The sequence below is a fragment of the Argopecten irradians genome, chromosome 3 (genome assembly GCF_041381155.1).
Source record: "Argopecten irradians isolate NY chromosome 3, Ai_NY, whole genome shotgun sequence".
In the NCBI taxonomy this organism is placed as follows: Eukaryota; Metazoa; Mollusca; class Bivalvia; order Pectinida; family Pectinidae; genus Argopecten; species Argopecten irradians.
This window is the reverse complement of record NC_091136.1, coordinates 2,846,188-2,860,388: the sequence shown is the minus strand read 5'-3', so window position 1 is coordinate 2,860,388 and position 14,201 is coordinate 2,846,188. Positions and strand designations below refer to the sequence as shown.

The window sequence follows — 14,201 nt, the reverse complement described above, 5'->3', positions numbered from 1 at the left end:
ACCTCTGTAGGATGCAACTCAATAAATGTACTGCAATTAGAAGAAACCATGAGATCGATGAGATCAACGTTTCATGGTGGGGGCATTATAATCTGAAACTGACCTTGGATTTCAAGATTTTGCATGATCTGGCGTATCTTGAGATGGCTTATAGCCACTCTCATCACAGATGCTTTGTCCAGCTGGTTGAGACATGGTGGGAGAGGCAGCTCTTTAGCAAGTTCTGAAAACACCTCGGTCTCCTTCCCACGACGACACCGTGCAGCATCGCGAGACTTCTCCTTTCTTTTCTCTGAATTCCTGAGAAAAACAACAGAATTAACGTTTAAGGTTTCGTTTTGTTCAATGTTCTATAAATGACAAAGTTTATTTAAGAATATGATCATGAATATATGGGGGAGAGGGGTGTGCATATTCATAAGAACTTTTCTTATAACAAATCTATTTCACCTCATTATGTGACCTTGAATGAAGATCAAGATTATTTATATATATTTATATTTACATTGATTTGATATACCTCTGTCAGCATGCATGGTACCACCCCAATATCTGATTTCTACTCATACTTATAAAAGCAATTGACAAGACATTGTTTAAACATTTTGGCCTATTTAAACCTTGTAAACTTATATGAAGGTCAAGGTCATTCAAATGAACAAACTTTGTAGCCCTTCATACCAGCATGTTACAGGTCCAATATCATGTCTCTACGTATATACATAGTCATGCTAGTTACTGGAAAGTAAATTATACACATTTTAGCTTATATGAACTTATGACCTTGAATGAAGGTGAAGATCATTCAATTGAAGAAAAAAAAAACTTTGCAGCCTTAAATTTTGTCAAAGCATGCTACAGACTAGTATCGCAAGTTTTGTTTTACAACTTGAAGATAAAATATGTTTATGACAGACAACAACAGACAAAATTTGAGCGCAAAGAAAGATACCACAGTATATTGTAAAATAAATTCTTTATACCTCATGTAAACACCTCAAACGATTGATAGGTAACCGTGGCCCCAGCCACCTTACAAGGACTCCATCACTAGGTCAACGGACAGTATCGAGCTTACAGATTAGGATTATACTAGATATACATCTGATACCGTAGTTACCAAAGGTCAATGAGCACAACACAGATTGTGTTTCCACATAATGACCTTTACTGTTAGAAGCCAATCTTATTATGGCTCACAGCCAAAACGCTGGCATATATTTGAAGGATGATGACAGAATCTGGAGAGAGCCTGCACAAATCTTTCCTAATACTGATAATAATCAAAATGTCTACAAAGTCAAGTAAACTTTCATCAGATTTATTAGCTTGACATATATGTATATAGATTTTCCACCTTTGATTTACATATGTAGTGGTCACTTCATAATACTGTTATGGTGAACCAGTATAACATTAAGAATAAAACTATGGTAAAACATCTACCAATCTAGTTAGCTAACCTCTACCAATCTAGTTAGCTAACCTCTACCATTCTAGCTAGTCAACCTCTACCAATCTAGTTAGCTAACCTCTACCAATCTAGTTAGCTAACCTCTACCATTCTAGCTAGTCAACCTCTACCAATCTAGTTAGCTAACCTCTACCAATCTAGTTAGCTAACCTCTACCAATCTAGTTAGCTAACCTCTACCAATCTAGTTAGCTAACCTCTACCAATCTAGTTAGCTAACCTCTACCAATCTAGTTAGCTAACCTCTACCAATCTAGTTAGCCAACCTCTACCAATCTAGTTAGCCAACCTCTACCAATCTAGTTAGCCAACCTCTACCAATCTAGTTAGCCAACCCCTTCCATTCTAGTAAGCTAACCTCTGTCATTCTAGTTTGCTAACATCTACCATTCTTGTACACTAGCCTATACCAATCTAGTTAGCTAACCTTTACCATTGTATAGTTAATTTATTCTCTACCATTCTAGTTAGCTAGCAATCTGTAATTCTAGTAAGCTAAACTTAACTATTCTAGTTCGCTAGCCTCTACCATTCTAATTAGCTATAGACTCTACCATTCTAGTTCGCTAGCCTCTACCATTCTAATTAGCTATAGACTCTACCATTCTAGTTCGCTAGCCTCTACCATTCTAATTAGCTATAGACCTCTACCATTCTAGTTCGCTAGCCTCTACCATTCTAATTAGCTATAGACTCTACCATTCTAGTTCGCTAGCCTCTTCCATTCTATTCTAGTTAGTTCGCTAACCTCTACCATTCTAGTTAACTAACTTAATAAGTTTCTTACCTAATTCAGAGTGTATTTTTTATGCAGATTAAATGTTCCCCCAGGGTGTAGAGAATAAAATACAGATTCAAGGTATATTTTTCCCATACAACATCAACCTTTTAGGCATGAAAAACCGTTATTGTGACATTGAATTATAGATATTGACAATGAGTATTGATATACATCATGTGGGAAAAATAATCTCATGATAAATCACAGTAATCGTACATTAAAACATATTTCATTTTATCATGTAGTCGGATATATTTAGTATAAGAAATGATGTCACTATTTTTTAATTTCATCAGGTCATTTTTATCATACCCCAGTTATAAAATTCAAAATATTAAACATCAATTCTTAATAAAATTAATGTTTCATATGTTTATTAAAGTCAAACTAGTCCTTATGTTTGATTCTTTTTACCTATTTTTATTGTCCTTGAGCACGGTTTGAGTGACACCGCCACTTGTAAGTGACACCCCAGTCGACTGAACATGCATACATAATTCAACCATTTTACATGTAAGCAAGTAGAAATTCAAATTCTTTTGGACGCCAGACATTTTTTACATAGGTGAGCGGAGATGGTATGTTAAGGTAATATACACCATATGATATGTATTGGTACCCTCATTTACTCAGAATTTGATACTTTTTATGCAGGATGTACTTATAAGAATTGCACGATGGGATATGGGTCAGTGATCACCTATGTATAATTCTAAGCACATTAAGAGTTCAATAGATTAAAATCAAATTTGATACTTTAATCTGCACAATTTTTCATTCGGTATAAAAAGTGAACTTTTCTTGATCGGTATAAAAAGAGAACTTTTCTTGATCATACTCGAGACAAAAATATGACATTATTTTAACTTAAATGTTAATCGACAGACGTAGGGTGCAATTAACAGTCTCCATGTGAAGTGGTCGTGTTCAAACCGAAGTGTTTGTTACAAATCTTATACACACAAATATATCCATTCATGCAATTTCTACTAATGATATGATAAAATGTATACACCTAGAAAATACTGTATATATATATACAGTTGCCTAGATTAGTTTTTTGGGGGACCATGATCTTATAAAAAGCTGTTATTATTAATTATAACTGAAATAATGGCTACATCACATTTTTGTAACTGAATATAGTACTAATGATTAGAATACCTTACAAAAAAAGACCGGCAGGAAATTGCTGCTTTATTAAAACGGAAAGCAACTTAAATCAACGACTGTAAACTTGATACTTACTTGTATGGCATGGCTGGCGATCACAAGATAACTAGTCTATTCCCATGTAACACACGAAGGCTACACCATAAGTTTGATGATACCAAATGTATAAATATATATAAACTTTATAGAATGTTCAGGAAATATAACAATTATCTCCAATGTTGAAATCAAACATATATACTACAAAAATCTGGTAAAATTTACAATACCAAATACAATTTAGCTTGATGAAAATATCAATGTCTATCTTTTAAACGAAATAACAAACTGTCTTCGGAAATACAGCGAACATCCAAACTTTAATTCCACAAGTAGCACAAGTCAACAGAACTAAAAATCGTGTACATTGGTTGAAAGACAGCTTCCACTTTGCTATTTAATATTTCCCAAATAACTGCTTCCAACATTCACCGATACATCCACTATAAATATGGCTTTATTCTCAGTCTACTTTAAATCAAAACTTTGAAATAAAATCCCATTCAAGTATTTGAAATTTTCTCTCCATTTGCCGACCTGCAGCCACCAACTCGAGCATGAAATAGATAGGAGCTGTTATACACATGAAAATATTAGAGCACTCCCGCCAATGTGCTGGGCACAATCCATGCTTTGTCACCCGTATATCTAATATATAGGTCCATACTCGATCTTCATTAGCAGTCCAGAGAAATCCTGTTATAATTTACACCTGTAGTCAGTTTCTCAAGGAATCTAGCTTTTTAGAATAGCTATATCTCAATTCAAACATTAAACTGTATTTCTTTGTCATCAAGTTTTCTTTTGTGGTGATGTATAGCTGGTGTGCTATATAGATTCAAATTTTCAGCAGAAAAGCCAAACCATGTGCTCTTTCATGTAACATAAGCAGCCCAATAATACAGTTAGCAGATATTATCACACTTTTTCATTCACTGTGAAACATGATGGATATAAATACCATGTTTCCATGGAAACGGACAATAATACATATCTGTGTCACTCCAATGGAATAAGAACTGAACTGAATGTAACCCACGATTTGCATAAGATACTCCACGTAATATTGGATATCTGTCTCTGTGTGGCCTCAATCTAAATGAGCATCCAATTACCCAGAGTACAATGTAACTGTTACAGTAAAATATTACTTTTTTGGCCTAATTCATTCAAATCCACAATACTGTTGATATATATCAACTCCCTTGCATATGTACATTTTGTAAAATGAGTAGACGTGCGTAGACGAAACAACTATTGTCAGATGCCAATGCAAGAGACTAAAACACTCCCTTAACTTTTTAGTACTTATATATACCATATATATACAATATATTTATATGCATGGTGTAATCATAAAAGGGAGATAACTTCATTCCATTGTAGATAGAAGAGAAAGAGATCGCAGATGAACGTTGGTCAATGACTCAATGATAGTGCACCCAAATTGACAGATCTTTTCTCCTTTTTTTTTTTTTTTTTTTAATCATGTGAACATTTTATAACATTGGAAAATGCTAGAGGTCTAAAATCAAAGCCTGATATCACTGGTAAGCTAAAAACTCGTAAAATAAGAAAAAAGTTGTAATTTTATAGAAAACTCATAATTTAACTTTACATCTCTTAAAATAACTTTCTTATTTGTAAAATTACCGGAAACACATAATTTTTTTTTACGAATTTTCAGTTAAATTACGAGTTTTGCCAGTTAGATTACGACATTTTTCTTATTTTCTTATTAGTTTTTGGCTTACCAGTGTATATTATAAATAGAGGAAGAACCATTCAAGGGCAGTATCACCCTCAGAAACCAAGTGTCTAAACTCCACTACGCTCCTGATTATTCTCATATAACACAGCAACCAACAGTAGAGATTGGAAAAAATAACATTCATAGTCCAGATCCACATGAATGGATTAAATGTCTATTATATATCATTAACTTTTGAATTCCGGAATCCAGAGCAGAATAAGCTCCCTTTGCCCTTGCAATGCCTTGTACAAACATTATTTTTCTGTAAGAATGCATGAGGGTCCTTTATCCTACATATGCTATTGCTGGCTAAATATCTTTCAGTCATGTAGATCTGGACTATATGAATGGGCACTTTTTGGGTCGAATACGATGTTAATTAAAAGTAGTGCTTAAAAGTCATAAGATACCTGTGTTGCATTAGTTAGGTCTGATTAACCTGTGAGGCAAAAGAGATTAATTACACGTTAATTACAGTATAGGATTAGTTGTTTATCTCAGACAGGTGGCCACGGTTCACTGGAATTATGCAATAAACGTTTAAATTAACGGAACAACAATGATGTAATCAATGTTAAAGGCGAAGTGTCAACTGAAATGACACCTATGAAAACAACACCTATAGAGATCTCTTCAGAACCTACTACTGTATTAGACCCAATAAGAGCCCCTATCCCTATAAGTGCCCCTCTCCTTTTTTTAGGCTTCAATTTCACTAAATTTGAATTAAATGTAGACTGAAAATATGAAAACTTTGTTGCAATGGTTTTCTAAATACCAATTTCTTTTACAAATTGATTAATGGCTTACTTTGTAGAATAATTTTATGAAAGGCATGTAAGTCCAAATTTGTTTCTACTTTCTATTAAGCTCCCCTGAGTTGCTTTAATTTTTAAGCGCCCTGGGCTCTCATTATGTAGAATAAGGTAATTTAACTAATTAATAGTATTAATAGTGGCTATTGTAGCTCAAGGCTCATGCAGTACATGTTTCAGCTGTTTACAGCCATAACCCTGTTTACAGCCATAACCCGAGGAGAACTTATATAATCCTGAAGATTTAGTGATAGATATGTGATTGTATCAGATTATCCTATAATCTCTGTCTAAAACCCAGTCGAGGACCTGTATGATAGTTTAAAGAATGAGAGAAGAAACAGAGAGCTAAAGGAAAGATATAGGAAAAGAAAGTACGTTAGTGGACCCAGAGTGATAAGAGAAGCGGTCAGGCCTTAAAGAGGACCAGTGGTCAGTCCAGCACCCTAATATAAACATATGTGTGTTACAATGACGAGAAATGGACAATGTTTTAACAACAGGACATCTCCTGCGTTTTGTCAATATGTAACTAATGAACAGTTCAGAGTTAACATTTGTAAGTTCCCCTTCACCAAGGATGTTTTTGACAAAATGGACAACTTTAATATGACTACGTATATATATATACATAGTGTTTTTCGTGCCTATATATTTGTGACCGAGCTAAGGTCTCATTCCCAATTGTATTTCTTGTTTGTTTTTTTTCCAAATCTATGTCTAAATTTCCCAAATCAGTGATCACGAGACGTATTTTGTGCGACGAAACTAAAAAATTCCGAAAAATCCCAAGTCTGAACATCGTATTTTAGTAGCCATTCTTACACTTGATTCTTAGAAAAGCATAATTGTCTATTTTAACCTTTTCCAAAATTTCCATAAACACTGTTTAAATTTTTCATTTCCTACTTTTATCACACAAAATTTCCCAATTTTCACCAGGTGGCAATTTCCAAAAAATACCCTGGAAAAACACTGATACAGTAGCAATTGAAATAATAATTGAGAACTAAATTAATTGATGCATCAGAACTTCAGCTGCAGCTGTTTGATCATAATCAACAATCAATATTTATAGTAGACATTGAGATCCACTGGTCATGATTTTAATGAACCTTATGGTTTAAAGTAGGGCTGACTATCGCCTACAATTTTAACTATTACAGTACTATTGCTATCAGGGAAAACACTATTGCGATAACTTAACTATTGCAGACTACAATTGCAACAGTATTGTGATAGTATTGCATTATAAGTTATATTAAAATCCGGTCAATGAATTGGCCGCCATGAAGTACATCTAGTGCAGCATTGGTTTAGAGTTACTTCCCTTTACTTGCTAGCGTCAGTACCAACTCAAATGCAATGAAGATTGTGATTGAGAGCAACGTCGGTGTTTGTGTTTTGATTAAATTGCATGGAAAAAGTGACATTTTATCGTGACTGTTAGTCTGGTTATCAATCCTCTGTGAGTACATATGATTTTAGTCCAAGTTACAGAAAAATATCTGACAATTGAAACTAGATGTTTATCGATAGTTTGGCGCACTATCAGCGATTGTTATCGACTTTTTGAAATTGCCATCGATTGCAACTTCGCTAGCCAAGGGTATTAGTCCGTTTCTCTTTCTATTACCCTTGGCATATCTCACTTCAGAACAGGTGTTTTTGCTTTCAAATTCTGATTGGATGCGGCTAGGTTCAGGCGACCAATGAAAACGCAGCTTTGATTTGTCAACAAAACTGAACTGAAGCGGTAGTATAGTGACCTACATTTGTATAATGAGGCATCAGGCATGTCTGTCAACATCAACTCCTAGCGAAATTATATTACTATCTATTTAATCAATTAGATGTTTTATACCAGCTAAATGAACGTCTTGGAGACGTTGCTCTCCAAACAGATTGGAAAGTATGTGCGTGGTTCATGTTTCACAAATTAAACAATTAAAAGATATACATATGTACTACGATCTCGTTACAAAATTGGACACTGCAGAACTTCTGCATGAAACGCAAAAACTGGTGTCCGAACTCACTAATAAACAAATGACTCACACACATGTTCATCTTTGGTATTTTGAATCTGTCGCAAACAACACGCTTGTTTCATAGGGCGCTGCCATTTTTTCAACCATACAACAATGATACGAGCTTTTTAATTGGTTGCTTATTACGTAAATGGAAGGGGAGCAACTGCGGTGATCCAGCAGGTGGCGCAGTGCGGGACCACCCATTCTGAAGTGAGATATGCCAAGGGTAATAGAAAGAGAATCGGACTAATACCCTTGGCTAGCGAAGTTGCATCAATTGATGAGTTGAGGCATACAGTCGTAAGACATTGATAGTTTGATGTATTGCTACACCCCTAGCTTATAAAGTAACACTGAATGTGATCCCGTTCCAGTCCAGTGAACATGACTACAGGCAGATAAGTACATCTAGGCCCTTTTGAATAATAAAGCTATAAATATCTTCAATAGTAAGTTCCCCCAAGGTCAGTAAACAACTTAAGCAGTCAAATACAATACCTCAATGGTGGTTTTAATACACGCAGACAGGCATAGCTATAGACATTCTGTCCAACATCTAGATCACCTTATAACATTCTTGGGTGAGGATTTTCCTATAGATGTGTATATACATGTACACGCAAAAAAATTGTTTTGCTCAATTAAGATCTGACAATACACAATTCATCTTCCTGGAGGCTCAAAATTTGCATTAAATATTGTTTACAACAAAACAAAATAGGCGTAACTTCTTTGTAATAAATGTCTTTTATAGATCTAGAGGTATGTCATAAAGCCCAACACATTCACGGTTGAGACCCCAGATCAACATACATATGCATGTAGATTAGAAATTTTGGACCATCCACCGTCCAATTAGTTTATTTTCTGTTGCTGAAGTCTCTTTACGGATAATCATGGAATTTAAAACTATCTGTAGTATTGAAATGATTAATTACGTGTTGAATGATCGTTAATTGATCGTTGCCATCAATATTATCTGCGACGATCGATATAAATTTTGCGACTTTACAAAATCATCAATTTCTTTTCCTGTTTTAAAATTCAATAGTCGTTTCGGGGAGATAGTGGGCCTTGATGAGAATAAAAATTGCACTTTAGGGTAAAATCGTATTTAAAAAACTTAAACTAATCATAAATTAAGATTTAGCTTGAATTTCATACGAATAGGTGAATTGCACTTGCATAGCAGTATGAAAAAGGAAGTAGAGTTGTTTGTTTGCATAACAACCTTGAACTTTCACCTTTGAATGAGACGAGCAGATATTAATAGCATGCACCAAGTTCATATATAATGAAAGAACTGTTCTATGTAAATAAGTTTTAAAAATCAGATAATTTGGCCTGTAATTATACACATAATGACAACGGACAATACAAGAACGTCATCAGTAAAGTGATATCTTTGTTCATACATGTCCGCTATCCAGTCAAAACAACACCGCTCATGGTATAACGCTGATGCCAATCTTGATATGACACTGCGGTCGAACTAAATCAAAATGCACCAGTCACTTTAATTAAGTCACACAGTTTATCATTGCATCATTCCTTTATTAGTGAAAAATACCAGACACTGTTAAAATTGCCCTGATCAATGAAACATCGTTACAGTAAACATGTTTTGATATCTTTTTATCTTCTTATGATAATATGATGTACATGTACTTCAATCTAATAAACAAAAGCTTGTTTTGATTTATAAAACCTCCAACTCACAATATACCAATTATGCATTGAAAAACCTTCTTCCGACTCCTCTATGCATAGAATTCTGAAAGAAGTTCAAGGAACTCATAAAATTTCTGGAAATATGCCTGATGTCAGAATAAATTGTAATACTCTTATAAGATAGTTTCTATGTAGACTTTATTGACAAAAATGCCAATATATGAACTGTTCCGTCAAGCAGTCCAAGGAACTGTTAAAATCGACTTCTAAAATGTGCTGTTGGACCAGAGTGATGTCACAAAGGGGTATAACAAAACAGTTATTGACTGGGTTGGGCAAACAGATCTAGATGATTTGTTGGGCCCTCAAACAAACTGTTGCCCTCAACAACTGTATAATGTGACCAGATTGGAGTGGGGGGTGGGGGCTGTACATGTTTGGGGGTGGGGGCTGTACATGTTTGGGGGTGGGGGCTGTACATGTTTGGGGGTGGGGGCTGTACATGTTTGGGGTCGGGGGCTGTACATGTTTGGGGGTTAACGTTGGGGCTGTACATGTTTGGGGGTGGGGGCTGTACATGTTTGGGGGTTAACGTTGGGGCTGTACATGTTTGGGGTGGGGGCTGTACATGTTTGGGGTGGGGGCTGTACATGTTTGGGGGTGGGGGCTGTACATGTTTGGGGGTTAACGTTGGGGCTGTACATGTTTGAAGTGGGGGCTGTACATGTTTGGGGGTGGGGGCTGTACATGTTTGGGGGTGGGGGCTGTACATGTTTGGGGGTTAACGTTGGGGCTGTACATGTTTGGGGGTGGGGGCTGTACATGTTTGGGGGTGGGGGCTGTACATGTTTGGGGTGGGGGCTGTACATGTTTGGGGGGGGGCTGTACATGTTTGGGGTGGGGGCTGTACATGTTTGGGGGTGGGGGCTGTACACACATTTGCTACCCTGATCAGCTGTGTGGTTCAGTGAGATAGCACTAGAACAAGTTTACCATAGTTACACTACAAAGCCTTGGAGACTCAACACAAACAGCTGCAGATTAGCCTCCGAAAAACCCAAACTTATAGACATTCACACAAATATGCGCACATTATTTCAATTTCATACAGGATTGGCTGTCCTTAAATGACCTAACAGTTAACTATATACATGTAGAACAGGACAGTCTACTGAGACCAAACCCACTGTACATGTCGAACCCATTAACTAATTTGTATAATTAGTCAAAGTACAGATGAAGGGGAAGCATATTTGGAATCTTGGGTAATGATCACTTCAAATAAGTAAAAATTACTTAGCACTGTCAGCGCTCATCATATATATATAGGAAAATCAGTGTGACATCCCACCATAATGATCTATAAACAGTGTGCTGAAATGAATTCATTCTCTGTATTAATTAAAGATTTTCTATCATAACTAACTTCAATTCATACTATATTGATAATGAAACTTTTTATTCCTTCTTATTTTAAGAATTACTTTGCTTTAAACTTTCTTAATATTCAACATAATAGGAAGAGGAATATACCACGTGCACTTCACCATTTACCCATATTCTGAAAATTCAAGTATTTATCTGTACATTACAACACATGTACAAACATGCAAGTTTCACAATGGAATGTTTAAATACATTACACACACTCCTGCATAAACAACTTCAGTGTCTCTTATTAGTATTTCGGGGGCCTTAGTGACCGAATTTATTAAGATGTCCCGATATATTACTAAACATAAGCTTAAGCCCTCCACCTCTGGAATGCGAGTTAGAATCCCATGTGGGGTAGTTACCATGTACTGACCGCTGGTAGATAGTTTTTCTCTGAGTACTCCAGGTTTCCGCCACCCTACATTAAACCTGGCAAGTCCTTACATGACCCTGGCTGTTGATAGGACGTACGTAAAACTATTTACATCTCATGCATGTCACACATTGTATCAATTGGTATTTTCGTCTTCTTTTGATTCCAATACCTTGTGCATGGCTTTTAAATTGTCTTGGGCTCCTTTTCATGGTTTTATTTTCTTTTAAACTGTACTTAAAAAATTAAGAGGTATTGTTGTTTCTCTAAAGTATCAAGAAAAAAATATTGGCCTCTATTTAGGCACTATATAGTTTACAGCGAAAACTTGCCGGAAAGATATGCATGATGCAATAGGAATTAGCTTCCTTAACGTATACGTAGATGCGAAACAACTATACACATCATCAATCACAGTATAAAATAAAGTTCAAGTTATGTGGTAAATAAGTTCCCAAACAAATTATTTCTTTATCAAGCTTATCGAGCTTGTTGGACAATTTTCAAATTTTAAAAAGAGACACCTGCTAGAGCTTGTGCATTTTCAAAATTTCAAAATTGACAAACTAGTATTAGACAAACATGAAAATAAACATTCACTTGTTGGGAAACCTCCATTTTTCACACTCTAGACAAGGTCGATGTCAACCTGCCTTCTCACATTTTGTTTGATGTTTATCCGAAGAAAAGACTGGTTTTGATACAATATTTGTTAATATTTTTTTTATTATTTCAAAATGATTTAATCTTGTTTTTCACAGTGCATCGGTTTAACTGATATTATATCAGTTAATGTTAGACAATAAATTAAAGTAAAAACCCATTTGATACACAGTTTAATTAATTAACATATAATGTATTACTCTTTTTTGATTGGTGTATCTGTAGTTTTTTGTCATTGAGTTTTGGAAATTACAGGTACAGTAAAAGGATCATTCCAATCTACATTGTCAGGGATCAACCTAGCTCTGATTTATTACCGTTTATGGGTAAATTTCCCCTCAAGGAATGACTTCCCCTCTGGCCTAAATTTCCCCTGAAGATTTAAAAATTCCCCATTTGAAGCAAAAAAATTACCCTTTTGTAACTAAATTTCCCCTGTGACTTAATATTCATTAATTTTTTTTAGACTTTTATTTGCAAATTTCTTCATATTTATCATACAACTACTGCATATTTTATGATAAACTCAAATTTTTCATTATTGAGCTTAAAATCTTGTTTTACTAAATCTAAATATAAAATTAGTTGTTTTACAGTACTTTTTTGTCAAAATGAATGTAATTTTGGACCAAAATAAGAAGATTCAAATTCCCCTATATTTTGCCAAACTTTTCCCCTATTTTAAAAAAAAGTAGTTTCCCCCAAAACCTAGATTGATCCCTGATTGTACCTAGAGAGAAGGACGGGGAAAACCTCAGGTTAAACATAGTCATGAGTCTCCTCCTCAGATAGCTAGAGATTTAGTTCTGTCCTATAATCAAGGTAGGGAAAGAGGCTATAATTACTGTAATCTCATCCTATCTATGCTCAAGACAATTAGCTTCGTGAGATCTTCGGCAGCAGTAACATAACATACCACAACAAAAGTGTAGGGACAGCACAAAGACTGCTGACACATCTAAATCAGGTACACAATGTGGTGCACACAGGGTAAGAGAAAACAAATGTTTCCACCTATTCGGGATAAGACAGCTATACATATATTGTAGCTTAAGGATATCTCAACTCTAGGGAGAACATTTTGTTAGCAAGCCAAGTGTGTTTGACAACTTATAAACATATCCCTCACTAGACCCTAAGGCAGATTGCCTGCCTCAATAAAAAATATATGACTAGTTTTTTGTCCTGTTATAAAAATGTTTCCATGTATACGAGGGGACAGAAGGGATTTATTTTCTTGTTTATCACATAAGCCTATATAAAGGAAAACATATGTTGCAAGTAATATCTCGGTCAAGGTTTAGATCAACAATCAATTCACTGTTACCTGAATTACATATGTGTTATGGTCTGTGTAACATCGGTTGAAAATAAGGTAAATAATTGTTCAAGGAAGTGAAGTGTTTAGTGAATATAACGTAAACAATGATGTACAAATGAGATCAAACTTGGGAGTATTTAACAGAATTAATCATTGATTTAGTTTTGTGTGTGATTGTTTTGTAGAAACAGTCTGTAAACAGTAATTTCTTACGACCATGACCTCAGATTATCAGTATTGACAACATGGCCTCCATTTCAGTCATATTTTCAGAAAAAATCTACCTTAATAAACTTTAACTCACCTCCGCTTTCCTGAGGCAGTCATTGCTTAGCACATGTAGATCCGTTATAACTCCTTAGAAAATGTTGTTTCTCTCTCAAGTCAATGTTTTTCGATCACAATCAGTAGTGTGCATAAACTTGTATATTGCGTGTGCGGTTCCGGTTTGGCTTCCGATTAATGAACACTCCCTTGCAAGGGGAAGTAATCGGAATATCCCATGAATAAGTCTTTTGGTTTTTAGCGGTAAAACTGGTTTTACCAGCTCTTGTGATCGCAATTCCGGAACTAGCTATTTAGGAACCTAAATACAACCCTTATCGTCTGCACATCATTTTTAATTTTATTTCATATTTTTATTTGTTGTTATTTCACCATGCTTGAAAATAT

General features: G+C 35.1%; 1 protein-coding gene across 1 annotated transcript in view; it reads right to left on the bottom strand.

Moving 5' to 3' along the window:
- LOC138317151 (hypoxia-inducible factor 1-alpha-like) overlaps positions 1-13,997 on the bottom strand; it is a 39,506-nt gene extending 25,509 nt beyond the window's left edge. Inside the window, exons 1-2 of the mRNA XM_069258710.1 lie at positions 13,834-13,997; positions 104-300 (exon numbers count right to left, since the gene is read on the bottom strand). Coding sequence (XP_069114811.1) covers positions 104-300; positions 13,834-13,856 — 220 coding nt within the window. The 5' untranslated portion in view covers positions 13,857-13,997. The remainder of the gene's footprint in view (positions 1-103; positions 301-13,833) is intronic.
- Positions 13,998-14,201: the final 204 nt, after the last annotated feature.